The 23,748-nt window shown below is 38.3% G+C and overlaps 1 protein-coding gene across 1 annotated transcript in view; it reads left to right on the forward strand.

Annotated features, from left to right (window-relative positions):
- Positions 1 to 1,389: 1,389 nt before the first annotated feature.
- The window catches only part of ESCO2 (establishment of sister chromatid cohesion N-acetyltransferase 2), a 29,675-nt gene continuing 7,316 nt past the window's right edge, over positions 1,390 to 23,748 (forward strand). Inside the window, exons 1-9 of the mRNA XM_086703755.1 lie at positions 1,390 to 1,644; positions 2,651 to 2,719; positions 4,372 to 5,185; positions 12,982 to 13,075; positions 16,716 to 16,773; positions 20,380 to 20,503; positions 21,283 to 21,414; positions 22,756 to 22,845; positions 23,473 to 23,616. Coding sequence (XP_086559881.1) covers positions 2,667 to 2,719; positions 4,372 to 5,185; positions 12,982 to 13,075; positions 16,716 to 16,773; positions 20,380 to 20,503; positions 21,283 to 21,414; positions 22,756 to 22,845; positions 23,473 to 23,616 — 1,509 coding nt within the window. The 5' untranslated portion in view covers positions 1,390 to 1,644; positions 2,651 to 2,666. The remainder of the gene's footprint in view (positions 1,645 to 2,650; positions 2,720 to 4,371; positions 5,186 to 12,981; positions 13,076 to 16,715; positions 16,774 to 20,379; positions 20,504 to 21,282; positions 21,415 to 22,755; positions 22,846 to 23,472; positions 23,617 to 23,748) is intronic.

A 23,748-nucleotide genomic window follows, 5' to 3' on the forward strand; every position in this document is an offset into this window, starting at 1 on the left:
CGCTCACTTCCGGCGGACGTCGGGTCGCGTCATAACGCCAGCCCGTCGGCGCCATCTTTAATCCTGGCGAGGAGGAAGTTATAGGCGGGCTAAGAGGCTTTATTGGCTTGGGGGTCGAGAAGGAAAGATGGAGCTAGGGCAATTCGTGGTTGGAAGACACAGCGAGAAAACTCTGTCTTCTTGAAAGAAAAACACCTTTGGCCGACTTTATTTGCAGAACTTTCACCGAGTGGGCAGTCTTATCTTGAGGCTTATGTATTGGTTATATCTGCCACCCATCACCGCCTTATGGGTTCCCTGGCAGCAGAAACCGGTTGCCTTCTTCACAGGTGTTCACTGTGCTATTCACAGTACTTGACACTGAGTAGAAGCTCATTTTACTTGGAAATGAACCCGAATTCCTCCACCTTTCACATTCTAGTTCCGCCACTTGTAAGGCGCTCCTTGAGCACACTGTGCTTCACTTACCTAATCTGCTAAATGGAGATGAATAGACCAAATAATACATAGGTTATCTTGCTAAGGTTAAGTAAGTTAATAGACGTAAAGGGTTTAGAACTTAGTGCTCAACCAAAGTGGTTTGTTAGTGATATTCCCCAGAGGCATATGCTTATTGAGGTTTGGACTCTTGGACTGTTCTGCCTTTAAATCTGAGATCTCCCATCTATTACCTGTGTGTGATAGGGCAAATTCCAAACCTCTGAACCTCGAGATCTAACTGCTTTTGTCAAGTTGGAATAATTGTACTCACGTAAAGCTCCTCAGCAGTTAGTTTTGACCTGATTTTTTTCTCTTCATTCCAACAGACAATAGTCTATTAAGTGAAGTGCATCACTTAACTAAGAATGTGCCAAAGACTGTACCAGGAGTTAGTGATCCAAAGATAATAACAGTAGCTGACAACCCAGGAGTACTTTAAGAACCATACGGCGTCCCAAAGCAAGAACCTAGGCTATATTCTATAAATAGTAATTGTTTCTAGGCCCTCAGTTTTATTCTCAGTAAAATGGGAAAGATAATACATATCTCAGATTGTGACAAGAAGTGAATGAAATAAAACTCGTAAAGCGTGTGAGACTGCCTGGCACATCACAGATGTTCAGTGCCATGATTTAATTTTTTAAATTTAAGTTGAAAAATAAAAAAATGAACTAGAAATCTAACGTTATTACCAATAAAAAAAAACGTTAAACTAAAGACAAACTTTTAAATGTGGAAGATAACTTACTCGAAAATCTTGGGGAGACTCCTTTGCAAAAACATGCTAAGCCAAGCGACCCCAGAATGTACCTGGAGTTCAGGAGGGTGCCTTTATTCTGCCGAAAACTACATTTCCCAGAATGCATCTAAACAAGACCTCGGGAAAGGAGCGCTGCGCTGCCGCAAGGGATTATGGAAGGCGTGGATTCCCAGCGGGGAAAGTGAGTTTCACCTGCCAAGGGCGGGAGAATGTTTGGAGACCGCCTTTCGCACCGACCCGGCCAGCGCTAGTGAGCGACCAATCACCGAGCCAGCCCTCTGGAAGGTCTGAAAAGCGGCGAATCAGAACGCAGAGGCTTCAGCCTTCACGGGCGCGCGGTAATTTGAATACAGTGGAGGAGACACTGGCTCCGCTGGAGAGAGGTCGCCGGCTCTGAGGTTCAGGTGAGTGCTGCGGCGGGCCGAGGCGTGGGGTGGAAGACCGAAGACAACGGGAGACTCTGTGGAACGTGGGGGTGCATGTCGAGGACAAAGAGCTTTAGCTCAGCGCTTGGCTGCTGGAGACCGAAGCCACCCACAGGTCTCCGCACTTAGAGGTCACCGGGTTTCCATCTTTCTGACGCACTTTTCTGTCATGCCTTCTCTCATTCAGCCCCAGAAGAGTCTTCTCTTAAGCCGCGGCTGGACCTTGAGTTCCAGAGACCCTGGTTTTCCTTTTAACCTTGAACATGCTTGTGTAATACTTTTTTTTAACGTACCTGATCCGAAGGAAGGGGAGGGGAAAACTTCTGTTGAGCCAACATACCATGCTGTCTCATGCTCAAGAATGAACGTGCATGGTTTTATTTTCAGCAGCCTTAGGAGGTCCGAGGATTTTACAAACCAGGAAACAAGCGGCTTGCTCAAGGCTCCTCAGCCAGGAAAATGGGAGGGGATTATGCTAAACCCGTTTTCTTGCTGAACTCTGAAGGAAAGGCTAGAAACTGGTCTCTGCCTTCACTGAACAGTCAGGCTGTTGGGGAAGACAGTTAAGCCAGCAAGAAAATGCCTTAAATGGCATATTAAAGAAGTGTGGGGTCTGGCGAGGGCAGTCACAGGAAGATATCCCCGCAGAATATTTTAACTTGGTGTGAATTAATCAGGCTAATTAAAGAGGAAACTGTGCCCTGAAATGGGGTTAAAAAAAATACTTCCTCCTTGGGAGGATTATTTTCCAGCCTGAAATAGATGTACTAATTCTTTTATTTCTTGTTCCTAATTGTTACTGTGATGCAGTGTTTTCCTTTTTTTTTTAACCTCCATGGCTTAAATGTTTATTAAAGTGATTTGCTTTTTAAAATACCCTCACCCATTTAAAAACTTTTTCAGATTCTTAAAGTAAAATTTTGATATGGTGATTTTTATACAAATTGGATACATTTGGTTATTATAATTTTCCTATTGATTTTAGGAGTTCAGTTAAGAAGATGTCAGCTTTTACTCCAAGAAAAAAGAAGCAGCGTTCTTTGAGCTGTGACAAGTGAGTCTCATCTTATGGGTAGAAACTCCTAAAAAAGAAAAATCCAACCTCTTGTCTGTCTTATCTTCTCTCTTCTATTTCTTAAAATTTCCACTATTCCACTTGTCTGCTCCTTGTGGCTATAGTATATATATTTTTTTTAATGTTTATTTTTGAAAGAGAGAGAGTGAGACAGAGCATGAGTAGAGGGGGGGCAGAGAGAGAGAGAGGGAGACAGAATCTGAAGCAGGCTCCAGGCTTTGCGCTGTCAGCACAGAGCCAGATGCAGGGCTCGAACCTACAGATTGAAACCGAGCTGAAGTCGAATGCTTAACCGACTCTGCCACCGAGGCGCCCCCGCTATAGTATATTCTAATTCTAGTCTGGAACTATTGTAAGCTTTCAAAATTAATTATTTGGTGCCTTTGGAGAGAATCAGAAAGAGCTGTTTTCTATGACTTGGAAATGTATGTCAAATCTTTTATTTCCTTGCTCCTCTCAGCTCTCTTATGTAATAACTAACATAGTGTTTTTCATATAGTACTCATCTTTGAGCATTCTTTGAAAGTCTGCTCACTCAGTGCTTACTACATGTCTTAACAGGATATAAATTACTTCCCACAGAATAGGCTTGAGGTCAGTTTATTACATAGAACTAATCATTTTAGGGGACATGTAGCCTGTCAAGCCAGGTGAGCTATAACTCTATTGGCTATAATTTGTATACGGTCACAATTTAGATATAGGTTTAAAATGTTTTTTAATGTTTATTTATTTTTGAGAGAGAGACAGAGACAGGGTGTGAGTGGGGGAGGGGCAGAGAGAGAGGGAGACAGAGAATCTGTAGCAGGCTCCAGGCTCTGAGCTGTCAGCACAGAGCCCGACACAGGGCTCGAACCCACCAGCCGTGAGATCATGACCTGAGCTGAAGTTGGCCACTTAACCGACTGAGCCACCCAGGCGCCCCTAGATATAGGTTTTGAAACATACACATACCCACATGATATCAAATCCTTTTTTTTTTTGAGATTATTTTTGAGAGAGAGAGTATGTGTGCAGGTATGTGCCCGCAAGCGGGGGAGGTGCATAGAGGGGACAGAGGATCTGAAGCAGTCTCTGCACTGACACCGGAGGGCCCCATGCAGGGCTTGAACTTGTGAACTGTGAGATCGTGCCCTGAGTCAAAGTTGGATTCTTAACCAACTGAGCCACCCAGGCACCCCAAATCTTCTTTGTTAACAGTGTTTGTTTTTGCAAACATTATTGGGACCTTATTTTTGAAAGATATTTGAATGCTTTGGTAAAGACAAAATTTGAGAATCCTATTTTTATTTACGTATGTGGGTATGTATGTATTTTTTCAGTGGGGCAGAGGGAGAGAGAGAATCTTAAGCAGGCTCCATGCTCAGCGAAGAGTCCTATGTGGGGCTCAAGCTCATGATCCTGGGATCATGACCCGAACCGAAATCAAGAGTCAGATGCTCAGCTGACTGGGCCACCCAGGTACCCGGAGAATCCTATTGTTAAACTGATAGACAATGTTTATGCATGGTTATTTGGTAGAGAGGATTGTTTTTAGTATGACCTACCAGTATAGTTGTTTATTACTTAGTAGATTGGCATTAAATTGAAGCAAAATGATACTTATCAATGGACTTTGTTTCTTTTCATAGCCTATTATCAGACATCCCATCAAAGAAATTAATTTTGGACTTTGCTGAAAACGTATTTCCATCACCTGATCAAAAATACATTTCCCAAAGCAGTGATAACAATGAAGAAAAAGTACTTTGCTCTCAGCAAGGCCATTTCATTTCAAGTCCACTCAAAACAACTGAAAAATCCAGATTGGCATCTGCAAATCAAGGTTCACCATTTAAATCTGCTGTGTCTACTGTATCCTTTTACAACAAAGATCAGTGGTATCTGAATCCATTAGAGAGAAAGCTGATAAAAGAGAGTAGATCCATTTGTCTAAAAACTAATAATGAAGATAAATCTTTTCCCATTGTGACAGTCTGCTCCAAGAAGATAAACAAAAAGCCACAAAAGTGTTTAACTTCTAAATATCAACCGAAATATAAATGTATCAAGCCTGTATCAAAGAATTCTAAAAAATCCAAGCAAAATCGAGTGGCCTATAAACCAGTTGTGGAGAAAGAGAATAATTATTACTCAGCTCAAAATAATCTGAATGCTCCTCGGGTTCTAAGCCAAAAAGTCAAACCACAAGTTACACTCCAGGGTGGAGCAGCCTTTTTTGTTAGGAAAAAGTCCTGTCTTAGAAAATTGTCTTCAGAAAACAAGCCATTACTGGAACTCACGCAGAAGAATCCATCAGAAGTGATTGAAGATTCTGGTGTAGAGACTGTCCGTAAAAGAAAAGGTTTTGAGACAAGGCAAGTGCCAAAGTGCTTGTTACTAGAAAAGGAACCGAATGTTGAACTGCTTTGTGCAAGAAGCAAAAATGGAGAGAAATTAATAAAGGTAAAGAAAACCGAATATGTCACTTTAAAAACTAAGTTGGCTATCTGAAAAAACTTCAATATACTAAAGATATATATATATATATATATAACATGGCTGAACAAAATTTTGGTGTCTTTGCAGCCCAGAGGACTACTTTTATTAGCCAAATAATATAGTTTAATCACTAGAAAGAATTTAGGGCAGGTGCAATGATGGGACTTTTCTCCTTTTTTTGGCTTAAGGAAGCCTACAACATTTTTTTGCATTAAGGTATACATTTCACTAAATCCCTTTATTACTAAAATCCAGAGAAGCTTAGCAATTTTTATTTGGTGGTGTTTTTAGAATGTAGAAATAACAAAACTTAGGTAGTGGATTTCCAGCATATGGACATAATTGTTTTTTGTTTGTTTCAGCTTGTTATTTAAAGTACTGGATTATTCCACAAAATTTAAATTAAAAAAAAATTTTTTTGTTTATTTTTGAGAAAGAGGGAAAGATGGAACATGAATGGGGGGGCGGGGCGCAGAGAGAGAAGGAGACACAGAATCTGAAGCAGGCTCCAGGCTCCAAGCTGTCAGCACAGAGCCCAGTGTGGGACTGGAACCTATGTAGTGTGAGATCATGACCTGAGCCAATGTCGGATGCTTAACAGACTAAGCCACCCAGGTGCCCCTCCATAAAATTTAGAGAAGACAGAAAGTATTAAAAACATTTTTTATGTAAGCCCACTACTTAGAGATGATCACTGCTCATGTATAGTTGGGTTTTGGTTTATTTTATGTAGTATGTTTTCATGGTTGCCATTCTATGATTTTTTGTTCTTGCCTCATATTTGACACAGCCAGCCTGGACTAGTGTTGTTTCCTAGGAATAGGATACCAAATTTACAATTTTCTAGGGGGGAAAAAAGGTGAAAAGTGTTTAACCCAATATATTTTAAATGTTACCATTTCAATATAATCATAACAAGTGATTAGTGAGGTATTTTTTTAATTTTATTTTTAATTTTTTAAAATTTACATCCAAATTAGCATATACTGAAACAATGATTTCAGGAGTAGATTCCTTAATGCCCCTTACCCATTTAGCCCATCCCCCCTCCCACAACCCCTCCAGTAACCCTCAGTTTGTTCTCTATATTTATGAGTCTCTTCTGTTTTGTCCCCCTCCCTATTTTTATATGATTTTTGTTTCCCTTCCCTTATGTTCATCTGTTTTGTCTCTTAAAGTCCTCATATGAGTGAAGTCATATGATTTTTGTCTTTCTCTGACTAATTTCACTTAGCATAATACCCTCCAGTTCCATCCACGTAGTTGCAAATAACAAGATTTCATTCTTTTTGATTGCCGAGTAATACTCCAGCGTGTGTGTGTGTGTGTGTGTGTACATATATATGGTATATATATGTATATGGTGTGTGTGTATACATGTATATATATATATATATATATATATATATATATATATATATATACACACACCACATGTTCTTTATCCATTCATCCATCGATGCACATTTGGGCTTTTTCCATACTTTGTCTATTGTTGATAGTGCTGCTATAAACATTGGGGTGCATGTGTCCCTTTGAAACAGCACACCTGTCTCCCGTGGGTAAATGCCTGGTAGTGCCATCAGCAATGCAAAAGAGATCTTCTTTCTCCACATCCTCTCCAACATCTGTTGTTCCCTGAGTTGTTAATGTTAGCCATTGTGACAGGTGTAAGGTGGTATCTCAATGTGGTTTTGATTTGTATTTCCCTGATGATGAGTGATGTGGAGCATTTTTTCATGTGTTGGTTGGCCATCTGGATGTCTTCTTTGGAGAAGTGTCTATTCATGTCTTTTGCCCATTTCATCACTGGATTATTTGTTTTTTGGGTGTTGTGTTTGATAAGTTCTTTATAGATTTTGGATACTAACCCTTTATCTGGTATGTCGTTTGCAAATATCTTCTCCCATTCTGTCAGTTGCCTTTTAGTTTTGCTGATTGTTTCCTTCACTATGCAGAAGCTTTTTGTTTTGATGAGGTCCCAGTAGTTCATTTTTGCTTTTGTTTCCCTTGCCTCTGGAGATGTGTTGAATAAGAAGTTGCTGCGGGCAAGATCAAAGAGGTTTTTGCCTGCTTTCTCCTTGAGGATTTTGATGGCTTCCTGTCTTACATTTAGGTCTTTTATCCATTTTGAGTTTATTTTTGTGTATGGTGTAAGAAAGTGGTCCAGGTTCATTCTTCTGCATGTCACTTTCCAGTTTTCCCAGCACCACTTGTTGAAGAGACTGTCTTTATTCCTTTGGGTATTCTTTCCTGCTCTGTCAAAGATGAGTTGGCCAAATGTTTGTGGGTCCATTTCTGGGTTCTCTATTCTGTTCCATTGATCTGAGTGTCTGTTCTTGTGCCAGTACCATACTGTCTTGATGATTACAGCTTTGTAGTATAGCTTGAAGTCTGGGATTGTGATGCCTCCTGCTTTGGTTTTCTTTTTCAAGATCGCTTTGGCTATTCGGGGTCTTTTCTGGTTCTATACAAATTTTAGAATTATTTTTTCTAGCTCTGTGAGGAATGCTGGTGTTACTTTGATAGGGATTGCATTGAATATGTAGATTGCTTTGGGTAGTATTGACATTTTAACAATATTTGTTCTTCCTATCCAGGAGCACGGAATCTTTTTCCGTTTCTTTGTGCTGTCTTCAATTTCTTTCATAAGCTTTCTATAGTTTTCAATGTATAGATTTTTCACCTCTTTGGTTAGATTTATTCCTAGGTATTTTATGGTTTTTTGTGCAACTGTAAATGGGATCAGTTCCTTAATTTCTGTTTCTGTTGCTTCATTGTTGGTGTATAGGAATGCAACTGATTTCTGTGCATTGATTTTATATCCTGCAACTTTGCTGAATTCATGAATCAATTCTAGCAGTTTTTTGGTGGAATAGAGTGAAAGTTTGACCTCCTCCTGGCCGATTGGATGCCTTTTATTTCTTTGTGTTGTCTGATTACAGAGGCTAAGACTTCCAATACTATGTTGAATAACAGTGATGACAGTGGACATCCCTGTCTTGTTCCTGACCTTAGGGGGAAAGCTCTCAGTTTTTCCCCATTGAGGATGATATTAGCATTGGGTCGTTCATATATGGCTTTTATGATCTCGAGGTATGCTGCTTCTATCCCTACTTTCTTGAGGGTTTTTATCAAGAAAGGATGCTGTATTTTGTCAAATGCTTTCTCTGCGTCTGTTGAGAGGATCATATGATTCTTGTCCTTTCTTTTATTGATGTGATGAATCACGTTAATTGTTTTGTGGATATTGAACCAGCCCTGCATCACAGGTATAAATCCCGTTTGGTCATGGTGAATAATTTTTTTAATGTATTGTTGGATCTGGTTGGCTAATATCTTGTTGAGGATTTTTGCATCCATGTTCATCAGAGAAATTGGTCTATAGTTCTCCTTTTTAGTGTGGTCTCTATCTGGTTTTGGAATCAAGGTAATGATGGCTTCATAGAAAGAGTTTGGAAGTTTTCCTTCCATTTCTTTTTTTTTGAACAGTTTCAAGAGAATAGGTGTTAACTCTTCCTTAGATGTTTGGTAGAATTCCTCTGGAAAGCCATCTGGCCCTGGACTCCTGTTTTTTGGCAGATTTTTGATTACGAATTAGATTTCCTTACTGATTATGGGTCTGTTCAAATTTTCTATTTCTTCCTGTTTCAGTTTTGGTAGTATATATATTTCTAGGAATTTGTCCATTTCTTCCAGATTACCCATTTTATTGGCATATAATTGCTCATAATATTCTCTTATTGTTTTTATTTCTGTTGTGTTGGTGGTCATCTCTCCGCTTTCATTCTTGATTTTATTTATTTGGGTTCTTTCCTTTTTCTTTTTGATCAAACTGGCTAATGGTTTATCAGTTTTGTTAATTCTTTCAAAGAACCAGCTTCTGGTCATTGATCTGTTCTACTGGTTTTTTTTTTGGTTTCGATAGCATTAATTTCTGCTCTAATCTTTATTATTTCCTGTCTTCTGCTGGTTTGGGGTTTTATTTGCTGTTCTTTTTCCAGCTCCTTAAGGCGTAAAGTTAGGTTGTGTATCTGAGATCTTTCTTCCTTCTTTAGGAAGGCCTGGATTGTTATATACTTTCCTCTTATGACCGCCTTTGCTGCGTCCCAGGGGTTTTGGGTTGTGGTGTTACCATTTTCATTGACTTCCATATACTTTTTAATTTTCTCTTTAACTGCTTGGTTAGCCCATTCATTCTTTTTTTTTTTTTTTTTAATTTTTTTTTTTAATTTTTTTTTTTTTTTTTTTACGTTTATTTATTTTTGAGACAGAGAGAGACAGAGCATGAACGGGGGAGGGTCAGAGAGAGAGGGAGACACAGAATCGGAAACAGGCTCCAGGAGTTTGAGATCTCCTCACGGAGTGTGAGATCGTGACCTGAGCCGAAGTCGGCCACTTAACAGACTGAGCCACCCAGGCGCCCCAGCCTATTCATTCTTTAGTAGGATGTTCTTCAGTCTCCAAGTATTTGTTACCTTTCCAAATTTTTTCTTGTGGTTGATTTCAAGTCTCATAACGTTGTGGTCTGAAAATATGCACGGTATGATCTTGATCTTTTTGTACTTAGGGCTGATTTGTGTCCCAGTATATGGTCTATTCTGGAGAACATTCCATGTGCACTGGAGAAGAATATATATTCTGCTGCTTTAGGATGAAATGTTCTGAATATATCTGTAAGTCCATCTGGTCCAGTGTGTCATTCAAAGCCATTGTTTCCTTGTTGATTTTTTTGATTAGATGATCTGTCCATTGCTGTGAGTGGGGTGTTGAAGTCTCCTACTATGATGGTATTACTATCGATGAGTTTCTTTATGATTGTGATTAGTTGACTTATATAGTTGGATGCTTTCACATTTGGCGCATAAATGTTTACAATTGTTAGGTCTTCTTGGTGGATAGACTCCTTGATTATGATATAATGCCCTTCTGCATCTCTTGATACAGTCTTTATTTCAAAGTCTAGATTGTCTGATATAAGTATGGCTACTCCAGCTTTCTTTTGTTGACCGTTAGCATGATAGATGGTTCTCCATCCCCTTATTTTCAATCTGAAATTGTCTTTAGGTCTGAAGTGGGTCTCTTGTAAACAGCATATAGATGGATCTTGTTTTCTTATCCATTCTGTTACCCTATGTCTTTTGATTGGAGCATTGAATCCATTGACGTTTAGAGTGAGTGATTAGTGAGATATTTTAAATTCTGTTTTTGGTACTAAGTCTTTCAAGCCCATGTTTATTTTCACTTGCAGCATATCCCAGTTGGAACTAGCCATGTTGCAAATTCTTCTTAGCTACTTGTGACTGGTGGCTACCCTAACAGACCGTGCGGGTCTGACACTTTCTATTAGTGACCCCTTATCAGTAATCTTACCAGAGGAAAGTCCCTCCGCCCAGGTACCTGGGGCAGAAAGCAATTGAGACTTTAAGAAAGGCTGTCTCCCAGTTTGGGGCTTGCATGTCTGTGGTGACTTGTTTATACTCGTCACAACCTATGCAGCTAGAGAAATGATAGGTTTTCACATGCTGTTCAGTACATTCTGAGGCTTATTTATTGAGCAGTTCAAACTCTCTACAGTCCTTTCCCTCTTCACCACCTCCTCTCATTATCGTTCTTATTGCCTCCTCTCAAATTCAACCCCAGTTTTTACCTCTTGTAGTCACCTAAATTTCAAGTCTCAGTAGCAAAAATTATAAATTGGTGGCCAGTAGGCCACATCCAGCACGTGGGTATTTTGCTAGGCTTACATAATGTTTAACAAAAAAAAAAAAAAAATTGAGCCAGCATTCTAAAGAAATGGTGTTTCATGAAAGTTGAAGTCTGATGTATCATGAAAAATGGAAATCTGACCAAGCTAAGCTTTCATTCCTCTATAGCAAACTCTTGGGACAGATTATCAGGCTACCATTTGACAGGTATGAGCTCCACTAAATCAACGTGTGTGTATGTATTTAGATCAGTCCAGTTTTGCTATGAATCAATTTCACTTACCTGCTGTCCTTGTAGGCATTTAAGTTTGCAATCCCTACTAAATATTTCTGCCTGCTTATCAAGTATTGCCAAGTATATTGTTAAATGGAGCATGTTCTTGCTGGCTAAGCCATGATGCTCCGATTTTATTCATTCTTCATATTTTTTTCTACCAAAAAACACCCCTGTGTCTTGATTGGAGTTTTGGTGATATGAGTGTATAAGTTTATCAAAACTGATATATCTGCACTTCACATAAATGCACGTCAATTTTTTTTAAATGTACAATCTGCACTAAAATTCTTAGTTTAGCAAAACAAAGTGGTGGGGGTGGGGGGGTGCTGTCTGCATTTCCATCCATTCATCTCCTAGTTAGTTTTCTCTCTATTTGGTGATGAAGATACGGTCTTTATACAGTGACATGATGAATTCTCTGCGACACTCTCTTCTCACTTTCTTTTTTAAACTTCATTTTCATGGGCTAGGTACTGGGTTCTGTCTAGTTTTCAGTAATTTTTGAGAACCTAGGCTTTGATTATCTTATATTTGTGGAACTGAGCTCAGCTCAAGATTTTTTTTTTTAAAGTTTATTCATTTTGAGAGAGCACAAATGGGGGAGGGACAGAGAGAGAGGGAGAGAGAAAATCCCAAGCAGGCTCCACACTGTCATTGCAGAGCCCGATGCGGGGCTCAAACTCAGCCAACTGTGAGATCATCACCTGAGCTGAAATCAAGAGTTGGACACTTAACCGACTGAGCCACCTAGGCACCCCACTCTGCTGAAGATTCTTAAGATTTTGTTAAACACCCACTACTAGTATTCATCTCTCCTAGCTAAGGATGATTCCTCTTTTCATTAGAGGGTATATCACCTTTCCCCAACTCATGGAGCCCTGAGAAATGGCAAACTGATGCGTTGTCCCATCTCTGCTGAGATGTAATGGTCTTGAATAGGAGTTCTTTTTTTTTTTTTTTTTTTAATGTTTACTTATTTCTGAGAGAGAGAGAGACAGAGACAGAATGTGAGCGGAGAGGGGCAGAGAGAGAGACACAGAATCCGAAGCAGGCTCCAGGCTCTGAGCTGTCAGCACAGAGCCCGACGTGGGGCTCAAACCCCCAAGCTGTGAGATCATGACCTGAGCCGAAGTTGGACACCCAACCAACTGAGCCACCCAGGCGCCCCAGGAGTTCTTTTTTAATCAAAAGTTTGTTTTTTTTTTCCTTTCCTCCCAAGCTGTATATTCTCTTAAGTCTCACCAAATTAGTAGTGTTAGTGAAATATTTCAGAATGCTTTCCCCTTTGTCTTTCCCACTGCCCTGCTATTGCCCAGCAAGTGGGATTTAGAAGCCTCCAGCTAGTCCAGAATGTTCTTTTTCTTTCCTTGGCTGCCTGTTTTTAAAGCTTATGACAGACGGTTGTCCCTTCCAATTTGGTGGCTGCTGGGGAAATTTTTGCCATTTTTACTAATTGTTTGGGTTTTTTTGGTTTTGTTTTTTTTTTTTTACTTATCATAGGAGGAATGTTCTGTAGTCTTCATCCTGTTATCTCTATCAGGAAATAGATGTTTTGACAGAAGTAAATATGCACACTCTATTATGTACATTTCATAAATATAGGGGAAATTATCCTTAAAATAGTCTGAAAGTTGAGGATTTAAAGTCAGTTAAAAAGTGTAATTTGTAATAAACTAGATATTTTGTTTTAGAAATAGATCTGTGGGGATCTGTTCATGAAATAGAAAATCGTTAAGAATTAGAGTTTTTTTTTAATTTTCCCTATTCATTTTCAGGATTCATCAGGTGGAGCAGTTTCTTCAAGAGAATGTAAACCTAATGAAAATAAATGTTTTCCTTCAGAAGATTCTCTCAGTGAAAACAAGGCGGGTAAGTAAGATAAAACTTCTCAAAATGAGTTAATTTACTTACAATAATAATTCATTACATGTGTTGATATGGAATTCTGTACAATAATGTTTTTTTTTTTTTTATTCAGTATGTGTGCTTCTATTTGTATCTTTATGTTTATCTCAGTGACACTGTTTTCTGTAGTAAGCAATGTAGTGCAGTTTGAAAACGAGGAAGGTAAGGAGACCTTAGGCTGGAATTTATGACAAAGTACTGATGAATAATTGGTCTATGGGATGTAGCCAGGGTACTTAAGCTCCCTAGAACTTGGTCTTTTCATTACACCTACTCTACCTGTCTTTTACCCAAAATAATAGAAAGGAGTAAAAACAATTTATGTTATATATTCATCATCAAAACTCTACTGTAAGTAAGCATAATTTATGAAGCCATCAAAAGGACACTTGGGCATCAGGAACCTTGGGATTTTGTCTAGGTCTGCCACTAATTAACTATGTGGTCTAGGGATGAGATCTCTAGTCTTCATTTTTAAATTTCTCTTAGTTCTGAAATCCCATTACTAACTTGTAATGTCATTGTTCAATTAAACAGTATTTACTAAACTATGAACATACACAGAGGTTAACATTCTACTTACCAACCAGATTCTGGATAACTTTACTTTGTTGGTTATAGCTGTAAGTTTGAAAATAAATTAAAATTCTTGGAGTGTATATATATTGATTACAGTGAGAAAACTGCAGTTCACAGGAAGAAAACAGATAAAACAAAGAGCATAGTCTGGAGCAATAGCCCGTAAGAGGACCTAATGATATATAGAGAAGGATTGTTCATAATGATAATTCTGAGATACCCTGTTAATAACTAGTATTTACTAGGTGCTGAATATGTACCAGGCAGTGCTAAGTGTTAGTATGTGTTATGTTTCCTATGGGTTGTGCTATTACTGACCTAATAGAACGTGTAACAGAACAATAGTGGCTTTCTCTTTACAGTAGTTAATAAAGTTTGCTTTTAAAATAAATTTATTTTAGGGGTGCCTGGGTGGCTCAGATGGTTAAGCAACCAACTCTTGACTTTGGTTCAGGTCATGATCAGAGTTCATGGGTCAGCACATCGGGCTCTGTGCTGAGAGTGCGGAGCCTACTTGGGATTTCTCTTTCTCTCTCTCTCTCAAAAAATAAAAAAAAGTGAAAAAAAATGAAAATAGATTTATGTCAGTATACTAAAGTCCATTTAAAGAAAAACATTTCATGAACAAAAAATAATACAGGTGGCACAAGGATATGGCAAAATTCATAAAGGTCGTGTACAAATGGTAAAGGATTGTAACAATAATTACAGTTTATCATTTCTCACAACCTTAGGAAATGGGTTTGTATGCCCATTTTGTAGAAGAGGAAACAGACTTAGGTTAAGTAACTAACCCACAGCAGATCAGACCTGTCTTGGCCTTGTTTCTAGAGAATGAGCTCTATTTTTCAATGCAAAGTTAAAAGTTTGCTTTTTACTCAGTAGCCCGCTTGTCCCATATTTTTCTCTAAACAACTACTATTTTAACTTTGGTCTTTTTTTTTTTTAATAGGATTTTTATTTTGTAATAATTTTAGATTTATAGAAAAGTTATAAAGACAGTACAGAGAGTTCCTGTATATTACTCCCCTCATTTCCCCCATTGTTACTATCTAATATCAACATTGTACTTTTGTGAAAACTAAGAGACTGATACCAGTACATTACTATTAACTAAGCTCTAGACTTTATTTGGAGTTCAGCAGTTTTCCATTAATGCCCTCTTTCTGTTCTACAATCCAGCCCAGGGACCATATCGCCTTTAGTTATGTCTCCATAGTGTCCTTTGGTCTGTGACATTTTCTCAGTCTTTTCCTTGTTCCATGTTTTTCATGATTTTGACATTCTTGAGTACTGGCCAGTTATCCTGTATCATGGCCCTGAATCTTGGTTTGTCTGATCTTTTCTCATCAATAGAATGCAGTTAATGGGTTTGGGGAAAGAATGCCCCTGATGTGAAGTACCCTTCTCACCACACTGGATTGGGGGTACTGATGTCCATATGACATTACAGATGTCCATGTGACATCACTTGGTCAAGGTCAAGTTTGTCAGATTTCTCTACTGTAAAGTCACTCTTACTCCTTTTCCATACTCTGTTCTTTGGAAGTAAGTCACCAAGTCTAGCCCATCCTTTCATGGAGAGGATTAAGCTCCATCTTCTGGGGGAGTGGAGATATTCACATATATTATTTGGAATTCTTATGTAAAGAAGTGTTGTCTCTTTTCTCCTAATTGTTTCCTCCATCTTGAAGTAAATGGAGTCATGGACACTTAACAGTATGGACTCATGAATATTTTATATTTTGGGTTGTAATCCAATACTACATTATTTATTCTGTTGTTCACATTGTTCTAGTTTTTACCAATGGGACATCTTTTCAAGTCATTCTCTTTGGCATGCCTTGTCCTTTTGTTTCTTTTGAGCACTTCATTATTTTCTGGCACTACAGGGTATTCCAGCCTCATGTTGTATTTTTTCTGCCCCAGTCCTAGAATCAGCCATTTCTCCCAGGAAACTGGTGTGTTCTGTTAGACTTCTATTTATAAACCAAGATCTGGAGTTAGTGTGCTCACTGCTCTGGAGTGTTACTGCTTCTAGGCCTTCTCAGCAAACAGAGCTAGGAAATATACGTATGCATACTGTGTATGCACACATCTATAATTGTTTCTGTATCTCTCCATCTGTACATATACTAAATAAACCTAAGTTCAAATTTGCTGTCCCGGTCTCTAATCCAATACAACAGGGTTTATCCCATCCTTTCTTGTTTATCCATGGCTTCCCTTAGGGAAAAACTTTTCCACTATTCATTACCCACCCACTTAATTGTTCAGTCCCAGTACACCTGCACAATAGTTTCAGAATTGTTAATTCATACTCCTGTGAGAAATATTTACCAGTTAGAGTCTATTATTTACAGTCCTTTTGTCTTTAGCCTTATAATTTCTAGTTAAAACACAGTTTGATAAAGATATTTAGGTCAGCTGCCCATTCTTCCCCTACCTCCTTCATCGCGGTCATGCCACCCTGTTCTAATACAGTTAGATTCATTCGTCACAGTGTGCATTCCATCCTGGGATCCCTCAACATCATGGCTGATGTTTAAATTTATAAAGTTCAACTTAATATTTTCTTTCATGTACTGTGCTTTTGGTGTTACATGTGAAAACATATCCAAACCCAAGTTGTGGAGTTTTCGCTCACATTTTCTTCTAGAAGTTATATAGTTTTACATTTTACAAATAAATCTGTGACCCATGGTGAGTTAATTTCTATAGAAGAGTGTTGTTGGGTTTTTTTTTTTGCATATGACTGTCCAATTGTTCCAGCACATCTGTCGACTCTCTTTTCTCCATTTAATTACTTTTTTTCTGTCAAAAATCAGTTGACTGTATGTGCGTGGGTGTGGTTGGGGCTCTCTATTTTGTTCCATTGATCTAGACCATACTGTCTTGATTATTTGTTAAGTCTTGAAATCAAGTGATTTCAGTATTTAGGTGTTATTAACATTTAAAGTTTTATGATTTAAAGCTTTGAGTTTATTTTATAATACAAAATTACTGTCATTTTTTCCCCAACCAGTTTCTCCTGATTCTGTTGTCTACCCGATCTTCAGTGTGTCTTCAGTCAATACAAAAAGGTAAGGATTGCTCTTATTTTAATGTTTAAGGTTTATTTAATTGAGTCCTTCTGGGTATCTTTCTTTCTTGCACTATGTAATTTGGAGAGTATTTTTTTTTTCCTCCCCACTAAGGGGATATTGAGAATAAGATGAAATCAGGCCCTCTCCTAGAAACTTCATAAGAACCCAAGAGTTAAGAGAAGGGAAATATCTTTATGGGTTTGAGTGATAATAATTGCTAACATTTTTATACAGTACCTGACCCATAATAAATAGTTTATATCCATTATTTAACTTGGTTCTTAGAACAGCCCAGAAGATCGATACTATTAATAATTCCATTTTCAGCTGAGGAAACTGATAGTAATTCACATCTCTTAGAAGCAACAGCTCTTAGCAGCCACAACTAGAATCTGTATCTGAATTAAAGCCCATTCAGCTGTATTGCCTTTCCTGGGTGATAATATATTAATGATAGTTCATGTTTAATGAGCATTTACAACCTCATGATGTAGGTACCAGTGTTACCCCATTTTATAGACTAGGAAACTGGCCAGAGGAGTGAGTAACTTAAGCAGCTTTAGTGCTGTTAGAAATCCTGGCTGAAAAGGGATACAGGAGTACTGATGCATAGGGGCACTTGTACCCCAATGTTTATAGCAACACTCTCAACAATAGCTAAATTATGGAAAGAGCCTAAATGTCCATCAATTGACAAATGGATAAAGAAATTGTGGTTTATATACACAATGGAATACTACGTGGCAATGAGAAAGAATGAAATATGGCCTTTTGTAGCAACATGGATGGAACTGGAGAGTCTTATGCTAAGTGAAATAAGTCATACAGAGAAGGACAGATTCCATATGTTTTCACTCCTATGTGGATCCTGAGAAACTTAACAGAAGACCATGGGGGAGGGGAAGAAAAAAAATGGTTAGAGAGGGAGGGAGCCAAAACATAAGAGACTCCTAAAAACTGAGAACAAACTGAGGGTTGATGGGGGTGGGAGGGAGGGGAGGGTGGGTGATGGGTATTGAGGAGGGCACCTGTTGGGATGAGCACTGGGTGTTGTATGGAAACCAATTTGACAATAAATTTCATAAAAAAAAAATCCTGGCTGAAGCTGCCACTATGCTAGTCAAAGACAAGACTGGGAAGGGGAGAAGCATGAATGTGAGAATGATAGGCTAGAAAGCTCTGGCAAAGAAGTATCTTATGGTCTTAACATCTTCCTAAATAGTTTTGGTACTTCTGTCCCCCCTTGATGATAAATAACTGTAGGTATTGAGCAAGGAACTTTCTAGCTGAGTTCTACTTTTAGGGTACCTCCATCACCTCAGAAATTGGGTTGGGTAGCAACTTTCCCTCTTTAAAGGCCATGTTCCTAGTTTTTTGCACCTTTCTGTTTTTTCATCTATGTCTTCTTTCATGACTATTTATTGAGGATTGAAATCTACCACAATTAGCTGATATAAGTGTATAAACTAATTAATCTAGCCTAAGGAGATATGAGAATACTATTGGTTGGATTGTTTGAAATTTCTCTTTATGTAGGACCCAAAAGGTCAGATCTCGTCAATCACTTGTGGTTTAATCTATGACTTTTACTTTAGGCAGATTACAGATTCTCCAGGTTCATTGTCTCACATTCATTTTTTGTTTATTCACTCATTTGGCAAACATTTATAGAGTGCTATATGATATTGAACTATTATACTGAGTTTTGGAGATGTGAAAATAAATAACACATGGTCCTATCATGGAAGTTATGATTAGAGGAGAACGGGCATTATAATAAAATGTTAAAATTGCTAAGATAGAAATAAAGAGATTGTGGTCATACATGCAGGGATGGGAATTTGCTGAGTTACTCAGCAAAGGTTGTATAAACGGCACGAGTCAAGCAGCCTAGAGAGTGTGTTTTGTGTTACGGGCACATACCATTAGTGGTTTGTCAAAGCAGTTCAAGAGCGTCACGTCCAGCATTTTTTTTTAATGGAATAATGCATCTCTCACAGTTATTTATTAACAGTAAGTTATTTAGTAAAACTTTCTGGTTTTAGTTTTATATGTGTATCTATATTGGTCATAATGTAAAATAAATTTCTTACCGTCAAATGACAGGATAGTTTGGCTTAGCTTCAAAAACACTGGACACTTATTTTTCTAGTGTTTTTTTTTTTTCTTGTGAGTTTTCTCTGAATCTCTTGCTTTGGTCACCTGGGTTTTTTTCCTTGCCTTTTTTTTTTTTTTTAACCTCTACTCTCCACAGATTTTTATTCCTTTGGTCCTTGGAAAACAAAGGTCCTTTTATTATAAGACTTGGGTTACAAACTCAGGGCCTATAGAGATTGGGTGGAGATTGGAGCCAAATGGGGAATGCATACCTCAAATAAAAGAGCATGCATTGTGTTAGTTACATTCTTTGAAGAAATAATGGTCTGGTGATCTTACAGTGTCTCTTGCAATATTGGAAATACACATTTTTAAGTGAGATCTCTAAATTTTAAAATATTGGTAGCTAATCCACAGTTTTGTTTTTAAAAAAAATTTTTTTTAATGTTTGTTTATTTTTGAGACAGAGCATGAACAGGGGAGGGGCAGAGAGAGAGGGAGACACAATCTGAAACAGGCTCCAGGCTCTGAGCTGTCAGCACAGAGCCCAACGTGGGGCTCGAACTCACAGACCGTGAGATCATGACCTGAACCGAAGTCGGATGCTTAACCGACCAAGCCACCCAGGTGCCCCTAATCCACAGTTTTAAACACTGTAAGCCCATCAAAACATATCTGCGAGCTGTATTTGGCCCAAGAGCCTCCAGTTTACCACCTCTTTAGGCCAGTCCCCACATTCTTTCCTAATTGGAACAGGTTGCCTCAACAACATCTATCCAGCCAAAATATTTTTTTCCTAAGTTTGAAAATAGTGGGGTGATGCTTTAGGTATGAGGACAAGTGAATATATTAACCTCACTCACTGCCCAAGTATAGAGTTGTTGGATATAATATACTGGTAGCTGACTTCCTGTGGAACTGTGAGATTCAAGAATAGAATCTTCTTATTTGCTGTGGTGTTACAGGGATTTCTTTATGCTTAGGGTAAGCATTGCCCTAAAATTCGGTAAAGCAAAAAATAAAAAAATAAAATCACTTTTTTTTTTTTTTTTTAAATTTTTTTTCAACGTTTTTATTTATTTTTTTTGGGACAGAGAGAGACAGAGCATGAACGGGGGAGGGGCAGAGAGAGAGGGAGACACAGAATCGGAAACAGGCTCCAGGCTCTGAGCCATCAGCCCAGAGCCTGACGCGGGGCTCGAACTCCCGGACCGCGAGATCGTGACCTGGCTGAAGTCGGACGCTTAACCGACTGCGCCACCCAGGCGCCCCATAAAATCACTTTTTAAGAGTTAAGTCAACTGCTATTCTTTACTAGTTACCTTGAGTAAGTTACTGATCCTCTCTGAGTGGGCCTCCGGTTTCTCATTGTTCTGATCCCTATTGCTTCATTAAGTTATTGTCAATAGAAGGTGCTCTGCAAATGTTATAGACATAGCTGTTTTCATCGTAATTTCTCAGACATTTCAATTTATTAAATAATGTTTATTAACTTTTATTTCAAAGATCTTTAGTTGAACAGTCTTCTGTGGGATCCATCATATCTGCTAACCTCTTGAAACAGATCAATACACAGAAAAGTACTAATACTAGAGATACAAATAAAGAAACAAAAGACCAGCTCATCATTGTGAGTAAATTTAAAAGCTCCTCCTGTATGTGGCTCTCATGTAGAACATGAAGGCAGACATGTTGTCTTAGCAGAGTTAACATGGTTTATAGACATTCTGAGTTGTGTATATGCCAGCTTTGTTGTAGTGGTAGCATTTAAACTAGTCAAGTAGATTTTCAAACTGATAGTGTTGGGCAATGTGTTATGAGATAGAATGGAAGTTAATAAGCCATGACAGTGAATATTCCTGACTTTTCTATATTTATGAATTTATCTGTGCTTTTCTGAACTTTTATTATGTACTGTATTTATTTTTTATCAACTTTTGGGGCAAAGAATTTTAATATTCCTAATCACTTAAGGAAAAACACTATATAATGAATATACAAGTCCTAGGATTTTTGCCCTGCCTCTTTGAAACAAGGCTTTTTCAGGTCTCTTCACTTAAGAGCTTAATAATTATGCTCTCTTGTTCATCTTAGCCATTATCTTTATGATTTGATTTGATTCCTTCTTAGAACTATGGGTCAAGCGAAAGAATCTTGATTTTTTTTTTTTATACCATCAAAGAGACCATTTCACTTCTTGCATCAGTTTATTGCATTTTTAGGTCTCTTCTCATTCCATTTTGTTTAGGAGGTGGAGGGAGGGGACGTAGTAACCAGACTTTCATTTAGTATTTCACTTGTGCCAGCATAAAAGAAAAATAGGGAGAAATTTGAATGAATGGCTACATGAACTAAATATAGAGCTATTTGTGATGTGTTTAGATGGACTTGTTCTTTTCCCAATTACAGGACGCAGGTCAGAAACATTTTGGAGCCACCATGTGTAAGTCCTGTGGCATGATCTACACCGCATCCAACCCTGAGGATGAAATGCAACATGTCCAGCATCACCACAGATTTCTGGAGGGGATCAAATATACAGTAAGTCAAAAACAGTCTTTCAATTTGTTCTAAAAGTAAAACTGCTTTAAAAGGTACATTTCTTTTGCTTAAATATTGGAAGATCTGTATCTTTAAATATCATCTACAGTTTTGTTGTCTTAATATTTGAGGCTGATGGTACTTAAAAGCTAACTTCAAAAAATTTTTCTTTTTTAACATTTATTTTTGAAAAACAGATAGCATGGGAGGGGCAGAGAGAGAGAGGGAGACACAGAATCGAATCAGACTCCAGGCTCTGAGCTGTCAGCACGGAGCCCAACATGGGGCTAGAACCCACGAACTGCGAGATCATGACCTGAGCCAAAGTTAGATGTTTAACTGACTGAGCCACCCAGGCGCCCCAAAAGCTAACTTTTAATAAAAGTGCCATCATGGGGGCGCCTGGGTGGCGCAGTCGGTTAAGCGTCCGACTTCAGCCAGGTCACGATCTCGCGGTCCGTGAGTTCGAGCCCCGCGTCGGGCTCTGGGCTGATGGCTCAGAGCCTGGAGCCTGTTTCCGATTCTGTGTCTCCCTCTCTCTCTGCCCCTCCCCCGTTCATGCTCTGTCTCTCTCTGTTCCAAAAATAAATAAAACGTAAAAAAAAAAAAAAAAAGTGCCATCAGACTTTCTATCCTGATATAAGTGTTGTTCTAGGTTGAGTGAACACCCTTCATCCTTAACTCTAGCCTTTTGAGCGGAGCTGCACAATTAGGATATAAAACTCAAAGACTTGAGGAGACCCTACTTCCCCATACCTCTTCACTTTAGTAGGAGTATTCTTTGTAGATAGGGTTAGAAAAACCGCTTTTCTGTGATTTCTCCAGGCTTTTTCTTTTCTGAAAGGAGAGGTTCCACCTTTTCATCAAGCACCTTTCTAGTATAATGCATCCTGTTGTCCTTTATGTTCTACCTGCTATTCAAATGCATTTCTTTTTTTTTCTATAATATTTTTAGTGTGGTTTATTAAACCTCTGCTTATCCTAGCCCTCTTCTACCTTCCCACTCCTAATAATTCATCATTTTTTCTCTATATTCTTATGAAGTCCTCTTAATTGACTTTCCATTATTTTATAGTAGATAATATAAATGTCTCCCAGCATGTAGGGTGTCAGTCAGTCTCTTGAGGACAGGTACTTTATTTCAGGCATCTTTTACTTCCCTTCCCACATTCCTTTAGTCAGATTTTGTCCTTTTTCGCATCATTCATTGTTCATCTTTTTGTCCTCTCTAGACCAAATTGTTTAATGGTTTTGTGTGTGTGTGTGTGTGTGTGTGTGTGTGTGTGTGTGTGTGTGTTTTCTCTCTCTTCAGATTAAACTGAGTTTTTTTTCTTTCGTCAGGGCTGGAAAAAAGAACGTATAGTAGCACAGTTTTGGGATGGGAAAATTTTGTTGGTCCTGCCACATGATCCGAGTTATGCTATCAGAAAGGTATGGAACATTAGTTTCTTAATCCTTGTTCTCCTACTCCCTCTCCTCTCACCAAGAATTCAACCCATGTTGAAGTGTAAAACCCCTTTGCTGATAGCTAATTCATTCTGGTGATTCTGGTTCTCATGCAGGTGTCTAATTCATAGTGGTTTATACAAAACTAAATTTAGAATTACAAGATGAAGTGACAGTCAAAGATTTAAGAGAACAGATAAGGCTCTATTGCTTATCTTTTACCTTCGTCTTCGCTTGTGAAAGATAAACTAAATTTTTCAGTATTGAGAAATTAATGACCCCAGAGTCTCTCTCTTATGTTGTTACTGCGTGTCTCATGGGCTGGATGTATTCAGTGCACATTGAATAAAGCTGAAACAAAATCTGTTTTGGCACTTCCCACCCCTTACTCCCCCTAGGCATCTGCATTTCTTTCTGCTGAAAGTGCTCTTTAAAATAGGATTTTCAAACTCTGTTTTCAAAGTGGCAGATACATGCATCAGTAGTAAAATAATTTTGGGGGTGTGCAAATTTAGGAAATAGAAGTAAAAGGTACACATTTTCTGTACATAAATGTATAGTTTCTGTTCTTTTTAAAACAAATTAATCTCTTTTGTTTTTTAACATCATTAGGTAGAAGATGTCCAGGAACTTGTTGATAACGAATTGGGCTTCCACCAAGTTGTTCCCAGATGTCCAAACAAAACCAAGACTCTTCTCTTCATATCTGATGAAAAGAGAGTAGTTGGGTGTTTAATTGCAGAGCCCATCAAACAGGTGTGGTATATGTCTTTTAAATTATTGGCATAATGTGTGAGCAAAATAAAGTAATTGGGTGAAGACTTCAATAAGCAGTTAAGAATGCTACCATTGATGGGGTGCCTGGGTGGCTCAGTTGGCTAAGTGTCC

This window comes from Puma concolor, chromosome B1 (genome assembly GCF_028749965.1).
Source record: "Puma concolor isolate L17-30 chromosome B1, mPumCon1.1.hap2, whole genome shotgun sequence".
Classification (NCBI taxonomy): Eukaryota; Metazoa; Chordata; class Mammalia; order Carnivora; family Felidae; genus Puma; species Puma concolor.